Source organism: Acomys russatus, chromosome 7, assembly GCF_903995435.1.
Source record: "Acomys russatus chromosome 7, mAcoRus1.1, whole genome shotgun sequence".
Classification (NCBI taxonomy): Eukaryota; Metazoa; Chordata; class Mammalia; order Rodentia; family Muridae; genus Acomys; species Acomys russatus.
In genome coordinates, this window is record NC_067143.1 from 65,530,561 (window position 1) to 65,549,232 (window position 18,672).

The 18,672-nt window shown below is 41.5% G+C and overlaps 1 protein-coding gene across 1 annotated transcript; it reads left to right on the forward strand.

Moving 5' to 3' along the window:
- The first annotated feature begins 5,133 nt into the window (after positions 1 to 5,133).
- C7H11orf58 (chromosome 7 C11orf58 homolog) lies at positions 5,134 to 18,178 on the forward strand. The gene is made up of 5 exons (XM_051149260.1): positions 5,134 to 5,350; positions 11,802 to 11,885; positions 15,085 to 15,145; positions 16,766 to 16,875; positions 17,655 to 18,178. Exons 1-5 carry the CDS (start codon positions 5,288 to 5,290, stop codon positions 17,880 to 17,882), a joined length of 546 nt encoding a protein of 181 aa, XP_051005217.1. The 5' UTR covers positions 5,134 to 5,287; the 3' UTR covers positions 17,883 to 18,178.
- Positions 18,179 to 18,672: the final 494 nt, after the last annotated feature.

The following is an 18,672-nucleotide window of genomic DNA, read 5'->3' on the forward strand; positions in this document are numbered from 1 at the left end:
GTATGTTTAAAAACAAACAAACAAACAAACTTGTTTTAAGACCAGAAGGGGTCTACTAGGAAAAGGAAGGGGATCAGCTAGAGTGGGTAGAGAGCAAGGAGGGGAGTCTGAGGAGAAGATCAACAAAATTAAAATATTTACAAAAACGCCGCAATGAGCCTCATCATTATATGTGGGGGTTTTGTTGTTTTGGTTTGGTTTTGGGTTTTGGCTTTGTTTGTTTTTGAGACAGGGTGTCACTACATAGCTTGGGTAGTCTGGGCCATCCTGGAACTGTGTAGACCAGGCTGGCCTTAAACTCAAGAGATTCTCCTGCCTCTGCCTTCTAGTGTGTGCCACTATGTCCAGCATGTGTGTTGATTTTTTGTTTGTTTGTTTTTTTCGACACAGGGTTTGCCTGAGTAGCCCTGGCTGTCCTGGACTCACTTTGTAGACCAGGCTGGCCAGACACAGGGTTTGCCTGAGTAGCCTTGGCTGTCCTGGACTCACTTTGTAGACCAGGCTGGCCTTGAACTCACAGCAATCGCCTGCCTCTGCCTCCCGAGTGCTGGGATTAAAGGCGTGCGCCACCACCGCCCGGCTGATTTTTTAAACTAAAAAGAAATAAAGCCCATCCATGGCCCCTGCTTTACTAACTTTATAGTACTAGAAATCATGTAAGGGTAGAGAGAGTGCTCAGCTGCTAAGGATACATACTACTCCCGCAGAGGACACAGACTCAACTCCTAGCTCCTTATCACACAGTTCATAGCCAACTATACCCTCAGCTCTCGGGGGAGCCCCAATCCCACACCTTTAGTCTCTTCCAGCAACTGGACTCACATGCACATAACACACACACACACACACACACACACATTATTTGTTTGTTTGTTTGTTTGTTTATTTTGGTTATCAAGACAGAATTTCTCTGGCTGCTCTGGACTCTGTAGACGAGGCTGGCCTCAAACTCAGTGATCCTCCTGACTCTGTCTCCCAAGTGTTGGGATTACAGGCATGCACCACCACGCCCAGCTAGATAGATAACTTAAAATAATAACAATACTAACATTGTTTTTAAAATTCAGTGGCATAATGACTATCTGTCACTGGGAGAGGAACTGTGGGGGATGGTGACTAGCTGGAATATTTTTCTCAGACTTTCACTTTAAAACTGAATTTGAATCATGCATGGTGGTACACATGTACGCCCACGCTTTATATGCCTGAGACAAGAACATGAGGCATTTGAGACCAGCCAGAGCTCTAGGCCATGTCTAGAAACATATAAATTATTAATTTTAAAAATTGAACTTGGACTGGACGGTGGTGGCGCACGCCTTTAATCCCAGCACTCGGGAGGCAGAAGCAGGTGGATCGCTGTGAGTTCGAGGCCGGCCTGGACTACAAAGTGACTCCAGGACAGCCAAAGCTACACAGAGAAACCCTGTCTCAAAAAACTAAAATAAATAAAATAAATAAATAAATAAACAAGCAAACAAACATACATTGAACTTGGTGCCGGGCGTGGTAGCACCTGTCTTTAATCTCAGCACTCAGGAGGCAGAGGCTGGTGGATCTCTGTGAGTTTCACAGCCAGCCTGGTCTATGATCTGAGCTCCAGGACAGCCAAGACTACTCAGAGAAACCCTGTCTCAAAAATAAAATAAAATAAAATAAAATAGATTAATTTTTAAAAATTAACTTGTCTTTTTGAAAAAGGCTACAATACCTGAGCACTTAGGTTGTGTGTATAGGAGGTAGGGTCAAACTCTAACAGAGTTTTCTAAAAAGAAGACACACAGCCAACAGACAGATGAGAAAATGTTCACCATTGCTAACCATTAGAATAGAACAAACAAAATCACAGTGTGATTGCCTCCATCCAGAAAGAACTAGTATCAAATACATATTGCTATCAAGGATGCCAAGGAAAGATGAAGTTCACACACTACTAACAGATGAATGTTGGCACAGCCATTATAGCAAACAGCATGGAGGTTTCTCAGAAAATTAAAAATAGAACTATCATAGGGTACACAGCAATCATCCAACTGGTATGTATACAAAGGAAATGAAGGCACTATGTTGAAGAGACATCTGCGCTCCCATTTTTATCGCAGCATTATTTATATAATAGCCTAGAAATGGAAACAAGCTAAGCATCAATCAATGGATGAATAGATGACACGGTACACACACACACTTGGCCCTACCCAGGAATGGAATCCTGTCATGTGTGCCATTATGCACGGAACTGGAGAGCACCGAGTGAAAATAAATGAGAAACAGAAACACTAGTTCTGAGTGATTCCTTCAGACACAGATTATGTAAAAGTTGACCTCATGGAAGTGGAGAGTGTTGACCAGAGGCTAGGGGCAGAACTAAGAAAAAAAGAGTGGGGCGGTTGGTGAGTGGGTACTAAGTTAAAGTAAGATAAGGGTGAAAGGCTCTGGTGTCCTATAGCTTAGGAGGGTGGTTACTGATAATGATAATGCAGATAATTGGCTGTGTATCTTTAAAACCTAAAAGGCAGGTGAGAATCCACACATCTGTGACGCCAGCACTGAGGAGGCTGAGACAGGAAAATCACAGGTTCAAGAACACAGTGGCCCACACAGCCTGGGTTAGTGAGATCCTGTTTCTAAACATCAGCAAACACCAAAAAGACAGAACACATGTTGAATGTCTTCACTACTTAAAAAACGTGCCCAGCTAGCTAGATACTTCTAAACAATAAAAGTGCACACTCACTTAGACTAAAGTGACCCTCAGACACTCCCCAGACTGTAATTCAGGAATCACTTCTGCTCATTTCTGTCTGTGGCAAATAGTACTGTTTTGGTTGGTTAATCAGTAAACTGAACTTAAACTAATACCATTAAAATTTAAAGTCCTTGAATGCAGAAAATAGGTCCTCATGTACTCACTAAACGTGTTTGCTAAAATGTCCTTAATGTGTAGACATTCAAGGATTATCCAAGAATATCTCATAGAAAACTCAGAAACAGAAAGTGGAGCTGGAATGCTCTCAGCACTAAAAGTGTTTAACAGCTCGACTGATGACTGAGTGTCTTCTGTCACTGAGGAGGAGAACTGCCAAGGCTCTGTCGCATATTTCTAAGACCACACAATGTCATCTTCATATCTAGCTTTCTGAACACAAACTGAGTCAAGTCTGTTCATATGACCATCTTTATGCTATTCTGAGGTTTATTTGCCTGATGACTATGATAACGTGAAGACATGGCCATCCAGATATGCCATCGATCCGGTGAACAAAAAACATGTTGGTAACTTATTTAAATTGTCTGGATTTTCATCTACTAGTAAAGTTAAAGTTATTTAGTAGCTACTAACCTTATTGATAATCCTTTTTATCTTAGAAGTATCTACCTGTCTTTAAGTGGCTTTTGAGCCATCTTATTTTGTCATTCATATGGCTGAGAGTTCTAAATTGTGTTTATTATAATTTGTCAAATCTATTTGAAGTGAATTTTAATCATCCTAGTTTGTAAATTAAATGAAATCCCATTGTAATTGCATTTATAAAAATTAGCGACTGGAGAGATGGCTCAGAGGTTAAGAGTACTGACTACTGTTCCAGAGGTCCTGAGTTCAATTCCCAGCAACCACATGGTGGCTCACAACCATCTATAATGTGATCTGGTGCCCTCTTCTGGCCTGCAGGTGTACATGTAGGACAGGACACTGTATACATAATTAATAAATATTTTTTAAAAAATTAAATAGGTTCATGAAATTAGTAGGCAAATATTTTTTTATGCTAGTGATTAAGCAACCACTTCTAAAAATATTTCTCCTCACTGGTTTACAGGCTTGACCATGCCTCACTTTGGGCACAGTTCTCTCAATGGCTCAGCATCACCTGAAAATTAGTAAAGTGGCATTTCTATACAAGCAGTTAAACCAGAGCAACTGTTGAGTGTAGAACCTGACAGTTGTTTCACAGACCACACAGTATGGCGATATATACTAGACATGTGCTGTCATACTATGTTTTACTTTTACTTTAATCTCTCTCTCTCTCTCTCTCTCTCTCTCTCTCTCTCTCTCTCTCTCTCTCTCTCTCTCTCTCTCTCTCTCTCTCTCTCTCTCTCTCTCTCTCTCACTCCCTCTCTCACTCACTCCCTCTCAGAAAGCTTCAGAATAAATAAGGGAAAGTCATCCTGACAAAATATTAGGTTCAGATGTGGATGAAAATTCAGACACCCTAACATACAGAAAGTTATCTTCAATATCTGAACCCTGAACTGCAAGATCTTGGGAGAAGCTCAGTCACTCTTGGGGAAGAAGGAAATCAAGCTGGGCCTGCAAATGGGAAGGGCAGCGCAGTATCTGTCCTGAGGGCCGTGTCTCGGAACTAGACTAAGGAGACAGGTGAAGAAGGCTGTGGATGCCACTGTACTGTACCTTTAAAGGGGTTTTATAGGGAACTCACCCCCGCCCCTACACTCACACACGCAAGGAAAATAGATACAGAATTTTCTGGCAGAAAAAGACTTCAGTCGATGGGCTCTCAAATAACATCTATACCGGAAGAAGGGGTCAGAGGGGTCACTCCTACATACTGCGCCCTAAGCCCTGGAAAGCGGTCCACAATTCCCTTGGTGGCCTTCAGCATCATACTAAACTCACTTCAGTGAGTACTTTAAAAAAAAAAAAAAAAGCCAAGAAATTTATCAGAATCATTTAGACATCCCGTACGAGCAACAGAGGCCACACGTTAGGGTGGGAAAAGAAGCCATTTTTGTAAAGGTTTTTGTCTTGGGCCGAGGAACTCGTATTCAATAAGCCTAAAACATTATCTACAAATCTATGTGTTTAACTATGATGTATGCGTTCGCCAACAGGGCAGAATCTCACAGGGAAAAAAAGGTGAAAACCCACTCTAGGCCTTTCTGTGGCAACGAAGCGCTCCACCAACGATCACCACCATACCATCAGCGGGAACGCTCCCTCAGCACGCCGAAGAAAGCGTAGCCTCCGAGGGCACTCCCGCCACGCCGCGCGAGAGGCCTCGCTCGGCCTCCTGGGAATTGTAGTTTAAGGTACCAAAGACGGCTTAGTTGGCCAGGTAAAAAGCGAGTCCGAAAAACTACAACTCCCGGAGTGCTCCGGGGTGGCGAGCGGCCGCAGCAGTGACGACTGTGGCGGAGAAGGCCCGGAGGGGCTCTGCGTTCTGAGTGGCGCTGCTTGGGCCGGTGGCTGCGAGGGCTGCTGGGGTCGCGATTGAAGAGAGCTGCGAGTGTGTTCGGCGTATCCCCCGTCGGGATCCCAGCCACGATGAGTGCCGCCCGGGAGTCTCACCCGCACGGGGTGAAGCGTTCCGCCTCCCCCGACGACGATGTAAATAACAATGGATGAGGGCTGAGGCCTACTGAAGGCTGTAGGGGTAGGCCGGGAGGTGGACGGAGGAGGAAGCCCCCGAAGGAGGGCGCGCAGACGAGGGATGGTTCTCGCTCTCTCTCTCACTTTTTATTAATTACTAGAAGCTGAGGGTTTGAAGAGGCCCCGAGCTGAGATCCAGAGACCTGCGTAGATGGCGGAGTTGAGGAAGGAAATATTGAGGAGAGTGGGAAAGGAAAAGCCTTTAAGTCAGATGTTTCTGCCTTTTTGGGGGGTGGGGGACGGGGGTGCCGGTAAAGCTCCTTTCTTAGGTTTCAGCATAGATATGTCATACCCCTGATTTAGGTTTAAAATGCTCTGACAGTGGCGAAATGGTTAATCACATTTGGACAGGTTTTCCTGCCTGGATTATTGTTGGCAGTGTCCTGGTAATGGCTCCCCTTCACTGCCCCAGTCACAGTAAGCAGCGGCCAGCATGATCAAGCCGAAGGTTGTGGTGGACACTCTGGTAATGGACTAATAGGGGGCCAGAGGCAGTGAGACCCAGAAGCCCGTTTTGATGTCAAACACCTTTTTCCTTCGTATCCCTTCAGCTTAGCCCCTTAAACCTGTTAAATCCCGAAAGCAGTGCCAGATCCTGGAATTGAAAGATTAATTAAGAGGATGCTTATGTTCTGTTGTCTTAGCTCTAGCATGGTGTCATGGAAACTGCAGGTAACTTGTACATGTAAAATTAGATCCCTCTATAGTGAACTACATAGGGGATATTGATGGGGAAACTAGTGGGAAGGGAGCATGGGGAAGTCATCTTTGAGCTGGATGAACGTTGGTCTCATTTAACTAGTTAATACATTGTCAGCTTCAGAATTGTAGTTTTTAGAGCAGTTTGGTGTCTTTCATAAGTCCTTTGTGATCAATAAAAGGTTTCCCAAACTATTTTGTAGTTAACGAGAGAATACTAAGAACCGCCCTCCTTTGGTTTGAAAATGGAGCGAGGACCAGGATAGTGAGGACATCTAAATCAATTTTAGTTAATCAGATTTTTTAAATGGAGAAATGACCAGTTATCGAGGATATTTGTTCATGCCCCCTGTCCTCCCTGCTACTGGAATTTAGATCTTACATTGTTAATGCAATCATTCTGCATTTATTAGGAATTTGTCTAGGTCTTTTTAGTGATCTAGACTTTAAAATAGATCTAAAGGAGCTGTCACATTGTTTTCCTTCTGACAGCTGTGAATTGGTTACTAGCATACTTGCTTTAATAGACTCAAAAATAACTTCTGAGCTAGATGAGGAGTTTTGAAATATTTCAAGTCTTGTAACTATTGTATTTAAAGGTGATTATAGTTGCATTTCAAGATTGGGAGCTGGGACTTTGCCTATACTATCATAACAATGATCGTCTTGTTAGTGTCAGGGTATTAACAGTGGTGGTCTTTTTTTTTTTTTTTTTGGTTTTTGAAGACAGGGTTTCTCTGTGTAGCCTTGGCTGTCCTGGACTCGCTTTGTAGACCAGGCTGGCCTCAAACTCACAGTGATCCACCTGCCTCTGCCTCCCAAGTGCTGGGATTAAAGGTGTGTGCCACCACTCCTGGCCAACAGTGGTTTTCTTACGTCAGTTTTCTTTGTATATGTTTATTAATTTTTCTGCTAATTGTATGTTATTGTGCGTGGTTGGTTGGTTGGTTTTAAACTCATCTGTATTTTCAAAATACTGTTAATTGTAGAAAATCAACAGTAATGTTAATATCCACTGCATATAAAAGATTTTTGGTTCTTTTTTTTTTTTTTCCCAATGACTTCACACATAATTGAGGGTAACAAAACACTTTAAAAAAGATACTAGAAGTAAATACTACATCAGAGAACACAGTGCTAGGAAAATGATGACATAGAAGTAATCCCAAGTATATAGTCAGTGGGATGTGGATAAGAGGAGCAAAGTTTGCAGTCTATGGTGAGGAATAATGAAAAGAGTTTATTGCGGCTTCGTAGGTTTGGCTGAAGTGGAGAATAAAAGCTGTTCTATCAGAATGGGAGGTAAAGAGTCACAAATAGTTGTCAGGCACTGTATTTAAGAATAACAGCATTTTAGAAAGGTGCTTATTGTTCTTGGAAAGGAGGAGCCACAAACAAACAAATAAACCCAGTGCTTTAAAAGCAAATTAAGATTAGAGATTATGGTGCTGGAGAGATGGCTCAGAGGTTAAGAGCACTGCCTGTTCTTCCAAAGGTCAGTCCTGAGTTCAAGTCCCAGCAACCCCATGGTGGCTCACCACCATCTATAATGTGATCTGGTGCCTTCTTCTGGCCTGTAGGTGTACATGCTGGCAGAGCACCATGTACATAATAAATAAATCTTTAAAAAAAAAAAAAAAGATTAGAGATTGTAAAAGATAGAGTAACTTAGGTAAAAAACCATTGTCAAGATGTTTGTTCTATGTTCTTGTGGGGATGTAAGTGCTAGTCATTGAAGCCTGGGCCTTATGTATAAGCTACACCCTAGCCTGAGCGTGTTCTTGTAGTAGGAGGGGAATTGGAAACATTGGGTTGTAGATAGTTGTGGTTTTAGTGTTTTACAGTTTTGCAACTATGGCTTGTGGAACACTAGCTAATTTGGTCCCATGCAGTACGCTGTGGAAGAAGCAGAAGTTGTGGCCAAAGCCTGGGAGCAGCTCGCTCAGTTTCTGTGCCTTGGTGTCCTTTATTACCTGCTTGCTGGTTTGCATGTCGGACTGTTGTGAGAAGCTCTAACGCAGTGGTTCTCAACCCTCCTAATGGTGCATCTCTCCCAGCCGTAAAACTATCTTGTTGCTACTTCATAGCTGTAATTTTGCAACTGTTGTGAATTGTAACGTAAACATCTGTTAAGCCACCTGCAAAGGAGTCTCAGCTTCTGAGACCCGCTGCTTCAGAAGGAACAGACGAGGGAGGTTTATAAGTTAAAGAGGATTGCAGGCTGGGTGTTCAGGTTTCAGAATTTGTTGGATTTGGGAATATTTGCATATTCATAATGCACTGTCCTGAGGCTAAGGCCTGAGTATAGATAGGAGAGTGACCTGCTTCATGCATTCTAGACAAATGTGCCTGAAGGCAACTATACACAATATTTTGAGTTCACCTACCACTATGACTTAACCTCGTGAGGCCGGTGAGTAATTTGTGCCGTGTTAGCATTCAAAAGAACTTTTCAATCAGAGCTTTTCAGGTTTCCACATTAGACTCTTAACATGTATGCAATTTTTTCTTGTACTGCTTGTTTTTTGTTTGTTTGTTTTTTTAAGATTTACTTATTATTTGTACAGTACTCTGCTCTCACGTGTGCCTAATGTCAGAAAAGGGCACCAGATCTCATTATGGATGCTTATGAACCACCATGTATTTGCTGGGAATTGAACTCAGAACCTTTGGAAAAACAGACAGTGCTCTTAACCTCTAAGCCAGTTCTTCTCCAGTCCCCTATATGCAACTCTTAGTGCATTATTGAGATGGTTTCTTTTGTTGGTGATGGTGGTTTAGTTTGGTTTGCGGTGCTAGGACTCAAACCCAGGATCTCATGCTAAGCAAGTGTTCTGCCACCAAGCTATGTCTTCAGCCTTTGGGATTTTAATTCAAGGCTACTGTATAGCTGAGGTTGGGGTTAAATTTTCTGTGTTGCCCCAAGCAGTTAGATTCAGAACCCTGCTGCCTTCATCTCACAGTTACAGGCATGCACCATCACACCATGCATAACATAGACTTCTGAAAAGTCTCAGTAAATAAGGGATCAAAACTAAGTTAAATGTCAGTCTTGGGTCACAGGGCAAGTGGTTTGTGAGAATGAGAATTGGGGTAGTGGGCTGGAGAGACGGCTCAGAGGTTAGCACTGGCTGCTCCTCCAAAGGTCCTGAGTTCAATTTTCGGCAACCACATGGTGACTCACAACTGTCTATAATGAGATTTGGTGCCCTCTTCTGGCGTGCAGATGTACATGCAGGCAAGACATTGTATACATAAATAAATCTTTAAAAAAAAGGATTGGGGTAGTAGAGGTGCTTATTATAATGAGGTATAAATAGTTAAGACTAATCTATAAAAAGATCTGCAGTCGCATGGAAAGGAATACAGATTTGTAACTTAGGCAGCAAAATTATGAGATCATATAATTTCCTCTGCCAAATGTAATTTAGAAGAACAAGTGGGTCTGCTGTGATACAAATGCTTTAACATTCATATACCCAGGAGGAGGAGTTCTCATTGTTTTTAAAACTCTTTATATTTCATGTATAATTTTCAAGACATGAAAGGGGAATATCAGTGATTGCTAGGAATGTTAATATAATTTTAGCAATAACAAATCAAAACTTTAAAAATTTATTTACTTAATGTAGATGAGTGCTCTATCTGCACATATGCCAGAAAAGGGCATAAGATCACACTATAGATGGTTGTGAGCCACCATGTGGTTGCTGGGAATTAAAGTGTCCTGTGACTATAGCAGATTGCTCATTAGCATCATGTATGACCTGGAGCTTAGGGTTAAAGGTTGCCTATCTATTTCTAACAGGTTTAGTTTCATCATTAGCTCTACTTCTTACATTTCCATAGCCAAATGTTAATACTTGGGTTCTTTGAAAACTGAGTTCTTATATTTTGGAACTTTTTCACCTTTGTTTCATAAATGTAAAATATTTTCACTTTTTTTTTATAAATATAGTTAGAACGATCAATCCAATGAATGTCTTCATTTCTATGTCATCTTTTTATGGTCGTCACCTTTGTATGCACATCTGCCTTTAGCCTTTGCCATTACAACTCAAGTAAATATTGCACACATACAATAAAAGATGAAGTAAAGGCAAGCTTCCTTTTAGAAAAATGAGACGGCCCAGCTCTTCTTGCAAAATGAAACTCTTTCTGCAAAACAAGCCCTTCCCACTGAGTGGCTTTCTGGGTAAGGGCACAATATTCTTTTATTCCTGTTTCTGTCTCACATTGATTCCTGGGTTGGAAAACTCATCTAGGAGTTTATGATACAAAGAATCAGTCTCCTTACTTACTTGCACATAATTTCGTTCTCATTTTTTGCCTATAATTCTATACTACCTGCTATTTTGCCTTTTTGTTACTTATTAAATTTTTTGTGGAGGCATTTGCCTGCATATATGTCTGTGCACCACATGTGTGCCTGTTGCTCATAGAAGCCAGAAGAGGCCATGGATTAACTAGAACAGGAGTTACTGCCGGCTGTAAGCTGCCACGCCAGTGCTGAGAACCAGGTCCAGGGTCTCTAGAAGAGTATCTATTGCTCTTAACCACTGAGCCAGCTTGCTAGCCCGCTTCTAAAATCTTGGTTCTAAAATGCCTTTTATCAGCGTTCTCCTTTTTGGGTAGAAAATTAAAATTTATCCCAACAGAGCCATGATGACTTGACATTTTTATATTAAGTATTTGACACAACACAGTGCCAAATGTTTTCTGCTCTTCTATTTACTTTTAGTCATTTTTAGTGTGGCTGGAAGTGACTGATGCACTATAATGAAATCTTATATTCTTTTCAAAATGTAGAGAAAATATAGTTACTAAGATTCTATAGGACTTAAATTGACAAAAGGGTTTAGTGCACTTGTTACTTGAAAGATACAATGGATTTTAGTCTTTTTTTTTTTTTTTTTTTTTTTTTTTTTTTTTACTTTATTTTTGTTCTTTGGAAGATCTCTAAAAAAAAAAAAAAAAGAATCAAAATTATAACATTTTGGGTTTAAAAATTAATTGTAACTTCTCAAACCCTGAAAGATTATGACGACATGCTGTCCCTTAGAGTATCAGCCAAGTGTACTTTTTGAGGGATTTCATACTCTGTGTGTGTGTGTGTGTGTGTGTGTTTTCACATGCACACTCAGTAATTCCATGTCACATAGTGGGAGATCAAAGGACAGTTCCTGGGAGTCAGTTTCTTCCTTCCACCTTGGGGATCCCAGGAGTCAAACTTAGGGCATCAGACTTGGCAACCAGCACCTTCTGCCACTGAGCCATCTCACTGGCCCAAACCCACAGTGTTTTAAAGCTTTGGTTAACAGTCCTGGCAGCCTTCTGGTACTAGGTGCTCCAGTCCCCTTCACAGCTAGGACAGTGGGTGTCAAAAATGCTTCACCGTGGATGTCACAGATTTGCATCCTGGAGCTGAGGACCCAAAGGCTCTGAAACAGGAGCATGTACACAGTCATGTAAGAGCACACTGTGAGTATGGCATGTGCAGGCTTTGTAGACAGCTGTGGCTGTAGCAGAAGGAGAGGGTTCTGTCATAAGCAAGAGAAGGAGCCCAGCAGAGCTCAGGTAACTTCCTAAGACCCACAAGTCGCGGGTAGTTAAAACTGACTGAAGAAAACTTGGGAGTTACAGATTGACTTTAAATATTTGAGTATTTGTAAATACAGAAACAAAAAACAATATAACTAATGTCTTGCAGCTTGGATCTAGCAATTGGGAGGCAGCAGACTTGGGCAATGAAGAGAGAAAACAAAAGTTCTTGAGACTAATGGGTGCAGGAAAGGTAAGCATTGTATGTTCATGTTTTTATCTTTTTAAAATAACTATGTGTTTTTGCATTAAGTGAGGAGGGTAGTTACATTTTCTTCTGCTTGGTTTATTTTTGCCTTTGGGAAATATACCTAGCCTAATCAAGCATTTTCAATTTATACTCTTTCTGAGCCAGTCTGGGCTTTTCTGCACCCCTTGCCAGTGTGGCTAGAGGCTGCATGGAGAAAACTGGATTTGTGTAGACTCGCCTGATTGCTTACTGCCTGATGATTTTCACAGAAGGCATTTACTTCTAAGCATGTTATAGCCTCTGCCTAAGTCAGATGCCTGTATTTCATAGCCCTTAAAGTAGCAGCTTAAGAAATATCCCTTATCAGAGGCCAACATTTAGAAATGTTTTATTTAGCAGGGCGTGGTGGCGCACACCTTTAACCCCAGCACTCAGGAGGCCGAGGCAGGCGGATCGCTGTGAGTTCGAGGCCAGCCTGGTCTACAAAGCAAGTCCAGGACAGCAAGGCTACACAGAGAAACTAACCCTGTCTTAAATAAAAGAAGAAGAAGAAGAAGAAAAAAGAAATGTTATATTTATCTTGTAAACATCCCAGTTTAATTAAATATGTAGTTACAGGTGCTAAGAAAGCACTCTTTGAAAACCTTTCTTAGCAGTTTTGTTTTACAAACTGCATTTGAAAGTATATTGAGAACATTTTCTTTTTCTTTTTTTTTTTTTTTTTTTTTTTAATTTTTTATTTTATGTACATCGGTGTTTTGGCTGCATGTCTATGTAAGAGTGTCAGATTTCCCTAGAACAGAAGTTATAGACAGTTATGAGCTGCCATGTGGGCACTGGGAATTAAACCCGGGTCCTCTGGAAGAGCGGTCGGTGCTCTTAACTGCTGAGCCATCTCTATAGCCCAGGAGAACATTTTCTTACTTCAGCACCCCAAGATGAACCCACCCTTTGTTTTTGGTTTGGTTTGGTTTTGCTTTGATTTTTCGAGACAGGGTTTCTCTGTAGCCTTGGCTGTCCTGGACTCACTTTGTAGACCAGGCTGGCCTCAAACTCACAGCAATCCACCGGCCTCTGCCTCCCAAGCGCTGGGATTAAAGGCATGCGCCACCACGCCTGGCTTTGTTGGATTTTTTAAAAGATATTTACTTATTTATTATGTAAATGAGTGATCTATCTGCATGTACACCTGCAGGCCAGAAGAGGGTATGAGATCACATTATAGATTGTTGCAAGCCACCATGTGGTTGCTGGGAATTAAACTCAGAACCTTTGGAAGAGCAGGCAGTGCCCTTAACCTCTGAGCCATCTCTCCAGCCTCCCTTTATTTTTGTTGTACACGGAAAGCCCTGGTGCATTTCACCAGCAGTTACTGACTACCAGCTACATGGTAGCACCATTCCAGGTCCTGGGTATCACAGACGGTGATGTGGTGAGGGCTGTTGTGTACTGGAAGAAACTCAGACTAACACAGAATCGTTAGTGGAGGGTGGGGGTGGTGGCCAGATCTCTGGCTTTGCTGCACAAGAAACCTTCCCAAAATAAACAAGTGGGCAGATCTGCAGACCAAGTTCCCAGATTCTAGCAAAGGGTTCTGAGTGGACAGGGCCTGAGGAAGTCAGATCCTCAGAGCTTTCAGGAAGCATTTCTGTAGGGAATTGATGCTCCTTCCTTCCTAATGATTTGTAGTTTTTTATAGTACACAACTTTCTTTTGGCTTCTACAAATTAAAGATTTGTTATAGGTGTATAGAGTAATAATTTAGGGAACACATTCAACTGTTAGAACGAAAATTCTGACAGTACTGAAAACATCCTAACAAGCCAGACGTGGTAGTGCACGCCTTTAATCCCAGCACTTGGGCGGCAGAGGCAGGTAGATCACTGTGAGTTTGAGGCCAGCCTGGTCTACAGAGTGAGTCCAGGACAGCCAAGGCTACACAGAGAGATATTGTCTCGAAAAACCAAAACAAAATCCTAGGGAAATCTGTACAATTTGGTGACCAGTAAATGGGCTTTCTACCATTATGTAACTCTTTGCCTAAAGGACTAGAGGTGAAGCTCAGACGTAGGCTCAGACATGGGTGCTTTCCATGTTTCTTTGGAATTACATGTAATCTCTCCCTCTTTGTGGATCCTTTCTATGCTTTAGGAAATGAAATGGGAACTGTAAAGAGTAGACTGAACTAATATAATGAAACTAATTTTATAGTTATTTTAAGTTCAAGTAGTTTTATGTTTTGTATTAAATTGCTTTGAGGTCTGTTTTTGACAGGTTGAAGCTGAGTGTTTGTTGTAATATGAAGGGCTCGCTAGTTATTTGTGACATATTATAAATAATAATGGTCATTTTCATTTTCTACTGCTCGGTACATTATAAGTTTATTATTTTACTTTCAATATACATTATTTATTTATTTTTGCTTTCTAAGCTTTCTAAGGCTTTTAAGAAAACCAGTAGTTCTCAGCCGGGCATGTTGGTGCATGCCGTTAATCCCAGTACTCGGAGGCAGATCTCTATGAGGCCAGCCTGGTCTTCAGAGCGAGTCCAGGACAGCCAAGGCTACACAAAGAAACCCTGTCTCTAAAAAATTTAAAAAAAGAAAGAAAAGAAAAAAAAGAAAACCAGTAGTTCGAAGCGTGATGATAGCACAGGACTTCTATCCCAGCACTCAGGAGGCAGAGGCCAAAAGATCTCTGAGTTGCAGACCAGCCTGGTGCTCAGAACAAGCTCCAGGAGTTGCGTAGACAGAGCAGGGTTGTGGTCGGGGCAGGAAAGAAAATTCTTGGGCTAGCTTAATTTTCTCATTATGCATCTCATTTCAAACTCCAGCCTGTGCCAGGTGTGGTGCTCACCTTTAATTCTTGCACTTGGGAGGCATTCAAGGCCATCCTGGTCTACATAGTAAGACCTTGTCCCAAAAGAGTCCAACCTGATCTCTATCCCTTTTAGTTTTCTGTCACCTTATTCTCTGTTTTGTTTTGGTGGCACTGCCTTCTGGCACTGTACAGTTTACTTACTGATTGCATTTGTGTCTCTTTCTGATCCTCCCCTTTGCTAGGATATGATTCCATAAAGACAGAGATCTTGATTTATGCTTTGGTCTTCAGAATATTACAGAAGCCTGGAATGTTTTCCACTACATAGTAATTATATTGAATGAGTAATTTCGAGTTTTAATACATTTTATACCTTTTTACAGAAAGAACACACTGGTCGTCTTGTTATAGGAGATCACAAGTCAACATCTCACTTCCGAACAGGTAAGAAAGTAAGACACAATTAAAATCGAGCTACTAGATCTATATTATTTTGACCTTTTCTGTACATAGTTCTGTTAATTAAAGCATTTCAAGAGAAATATATCCTATTGGTAAAACAGTTGTCTTAACATGTGCTAGGCCGAGCACCAGAAAAAAAAACTATGTATGTATGTATGCGTATGTGTATACACACACACAGGAAATTTTTTTTAAAGCTTTATTTATTATGTATACAGTATTCTGCTTGCATGTACACCTGAACACCAGAAGAGGGCAACAAATCTCATTATAGATGGCTGTGAGCCACCATGTGGTTGCTGGTAATTGAACTCAGGACCTCTGGAAGAACAGCCAGGGCTTTTAACCTCTGAGCCATCTCTCAAGCCCTGGGGAAAAAAGAATTTTAATAAAAACTGAAAATGAATTGTTTTGTTTTAGTTTTGGTTTTTTGAGACAGGGTTTCCTCTATGTAGTCATGGCTGTCCTAGACTCACATTGTAGACCAGGCTGGCCTTGAACTCACAGTGATCCGCCTGCCTCTGCCTCCCGAGCCACCACGCCCGGCCTAAGGAAGGGCTGCTTTTTTTTGTTGTTGTTGTTGATGATGAATTGTATTTTAATTCAGTCCACTGGAAAGTAAACATCAATCTTGTTTTTTATTAGTTAAAAGCATAGTCTTATTAAATGTAACAAGAATTTTAACTGAATTACACGTAACTTTATACCGACCTATCTTCTATGGTATATTTCAGAAATCATTTGATTGTTCATTTTTCTGACATTCATTATTTCAGAATAATTTACTTTGTTCCATAAGGCAGAACATCAGCTTTGCAAAATGGAAAGACATTTTAGCATTTAACACTTCCTCTCTTAAAATTGAGAATTGTAACAAAATGAATGACATACATGAATGAAAATGCCGTGACAGCACTTGGTATGCTCGCTAGATAATAAATGCCAAAACATCAAGAGATCCATGAAGAAAAATAACCCAAAGCACAGGAATGTGTGATTGGAACTTAAAATTGCCTTCAGGTTTGTGCTCTGAAGCCCCGCCGCCCAGTCCTGAGTGCACACCACTGGGGCGTCAGCTCTAAGGGGGTTCATAGGCCTGTTACTGCTTTGTTTCATAATGCAGAGTAAGTGCAAACACATAAATGCTGCTTCATTAAACAACTTGGGTGTTTTTAGTTTATTTGTTTCAATTCTCTGATAAGCACAGGCAGGCAGGAGGTGCCGTTAGCAGCCACCGTGAGATGACCCTGAGTGCCTGGGCGGAGCTGCTCACATTTTCGTTCTCTACTCAGACACAGATGCTCTTGTATATTGGAGGTTTTTAGGGGACTTGGAGAAAAAACCTCAGAGTGGTCATTAGACCCTTAATTCAGACGATGGGCTTATCAAAGTCATCATAAATATGTCTGTCCACTACTGTGTTGTTGCTGACAGTGTTTACTGCTGTGCTATAGAAACCGTCCATGAGATGCATTGTGACGTTAGGCACAGTTAGAGAGCTCAGCCCTAAATAGAATAGCCTCTGTGTTGTGGGTCTTTTTGTGTAATCAAATGTTTTTGTTAATTTGACTGAAACATAACCAAAGTACAATGGACACGCAGGGGAAGAAGACAAGAAAATTAATGAAGAACTGGAGTCTCAGTATCAGCAGAGCATGGACAGTAAATTATCAGGACGATACCGGCGGCACTGTGGACTCGGCTTCAGTGAGGTAGTGACTGTTTTCTCTGACTAGCCATAGTCAGTTTCAGTTTGGTATTTGGGTTGCCAAAGCAGCCAGAGACCCTAATAGCGGAGGACGCTTTCTGCCACCTACTTGAATACTCTCACAGCACATCTCTGTCACTAGATAACCAGGGCGCTGTCCTTGAGGATTTAAAATGAGTTTTCTAACATTGGTTTAGTGTAAATTCTGCTTCACCTAGGCACACTTTTAATGGGTATGAAAAAATGCTTGTAAGATAAAATATTTTGTGTAAATTTAAAATCCTAGCTTAGGTCTCTTTCTCACCTGTCACCTGAGTGGCCTCTGTACTCTGTGCTGATGTGTAATCACTGGCGCAGTGTTAATTTACTAGCAGATGCTGTTTCAGGGAGAGGAAGTCAGTACTTTGCAAGCTAGAGGAGGGAGACACGGCAGTGCCCTTGAAGCTTCCCTTCAAGTCTGAGTGGCTGCCTGAGTCCTTCCTCAGAAGCCAGAGGTTTCAATGTGGTTTATGAAATAGTGACTTAATGCGATAAAGTGGACTCTTGCATTGTTTTGAGGGGTGGGGGCCAGGGTGTTTTTGTTTTGAGACAGGGTCTCACTACGTAGCCCCTGTTGGAACTCAAGCTCATAGAGAGCAACCTGCCTCTGCCTCCTAAGTGCTGGGATTAAAAGCGTGCACCATATGCCCGGCTAAGTGAGCTGTTTTTAATACGATAGTCCCAGTTTCTGTACTGGCCAGCGGTGCTTGTTTTTCCTTAATAGGCCTTTGATGTATGTTTTAGGTAGAAGATCATGATGGAGAAGGTGACGTGGCTGGAGATGACGATGATGACGACTCACCTGATGCTGAGAGTCCAGATGACTCGGACAGTGATTCTGAGTCTGAGAAGGAGGAGTCTGCAGAGGAGCTCCATGCTGCTGAGCATCCTGATGATACAGAAGATCCGAAGAGCAAAAAAGACGCAAAGAGCAATTATAAGATGATGTTTGTCAAGTCCAGCGGCTCATAACTATCAAACACTTAGTCTTGGTATTAAAAGTAAGCCTTATTGTTATAATGCACAGCGGAGGACTGCTTATAGAGCACAGACCTTTGTATTATAATTTTTAAAAAGGCCCTTTTAAATAACTACAAAGAGTGTTTGCTTTCAAATGCCATGGGTTACACCTTCCAGGCATGACTAGAACCATTTTTGTAAAGAGTCAGAGTTGTATAAAATGAGAAATAAATACTGTACTCCGCTTCCTTTCATATTAGCATCGTCAGCCCTCTCACTACCTTTGCCCCTGTAAACGCTTAGTGGGGGGCACTTACTGTGTGGTTGCTCATTCATCTTTACCCTTAGTTTGTTCCTGTTTTTCTCTCCTATAATTCATTGATACTGTGACGTGTTCATGAGAAATGTTCCCTTGACTACCCTTTGTTGAAGCAGACCTGTCCATCATGGATATGTGGCCGTCAGCCTTGCTGCAGATCATAGTTGGCAGTCCGCGCTTGCTCAGTCTGCACCATGAGAGCAAGCATGGGACACTGGGCAGAAGTGCAGCCGTCACATCATCCAAAGGCTGTGAACCCAAAATGTCTTTATATAATTTGATTTCATTGTATGGTAAAGTTTTGATAAAATTTGGCCAGTTTTTACAGAAGAATTATCTCTCTGCTCATTTAGTCCTATGTATTTAGAAATATGTAAAACTGGATTTTTTTTTTTTTTTTTAAGGTACTATGTGACCAAAGTTCATTTTTTTTCCTCCTAAGGTCTAAATAAAGAGAAAGCAGTTTCCCATATGTGGTTGTGA

Excerpts from the sequence above, each read along its gene's own strand:
- C7H11orf58 (XM_051149260.1), top strand. The coding sequence starts at position 5,288 with ATGAGTGCCGCCCGGGAGTCTCACCCGCACGGGGTGAAGCGTTCCGCC. Across the intron at positions 15,146-16,765 it reads AACATCTCACTTCCGAACAG|GGGAAGAAGACAAGAAAATT; the intron begins GTAAGAAAGTAA and ends ATGGACACGCAG. Across the intron at positions 16,876-17,654 it reads GTGGACTCGGCTTCAGTGAG|GTAGAAGATCATGATGGAGA; the intron begins GTAGTGACTGTT and ends TGTATGTTTTAG.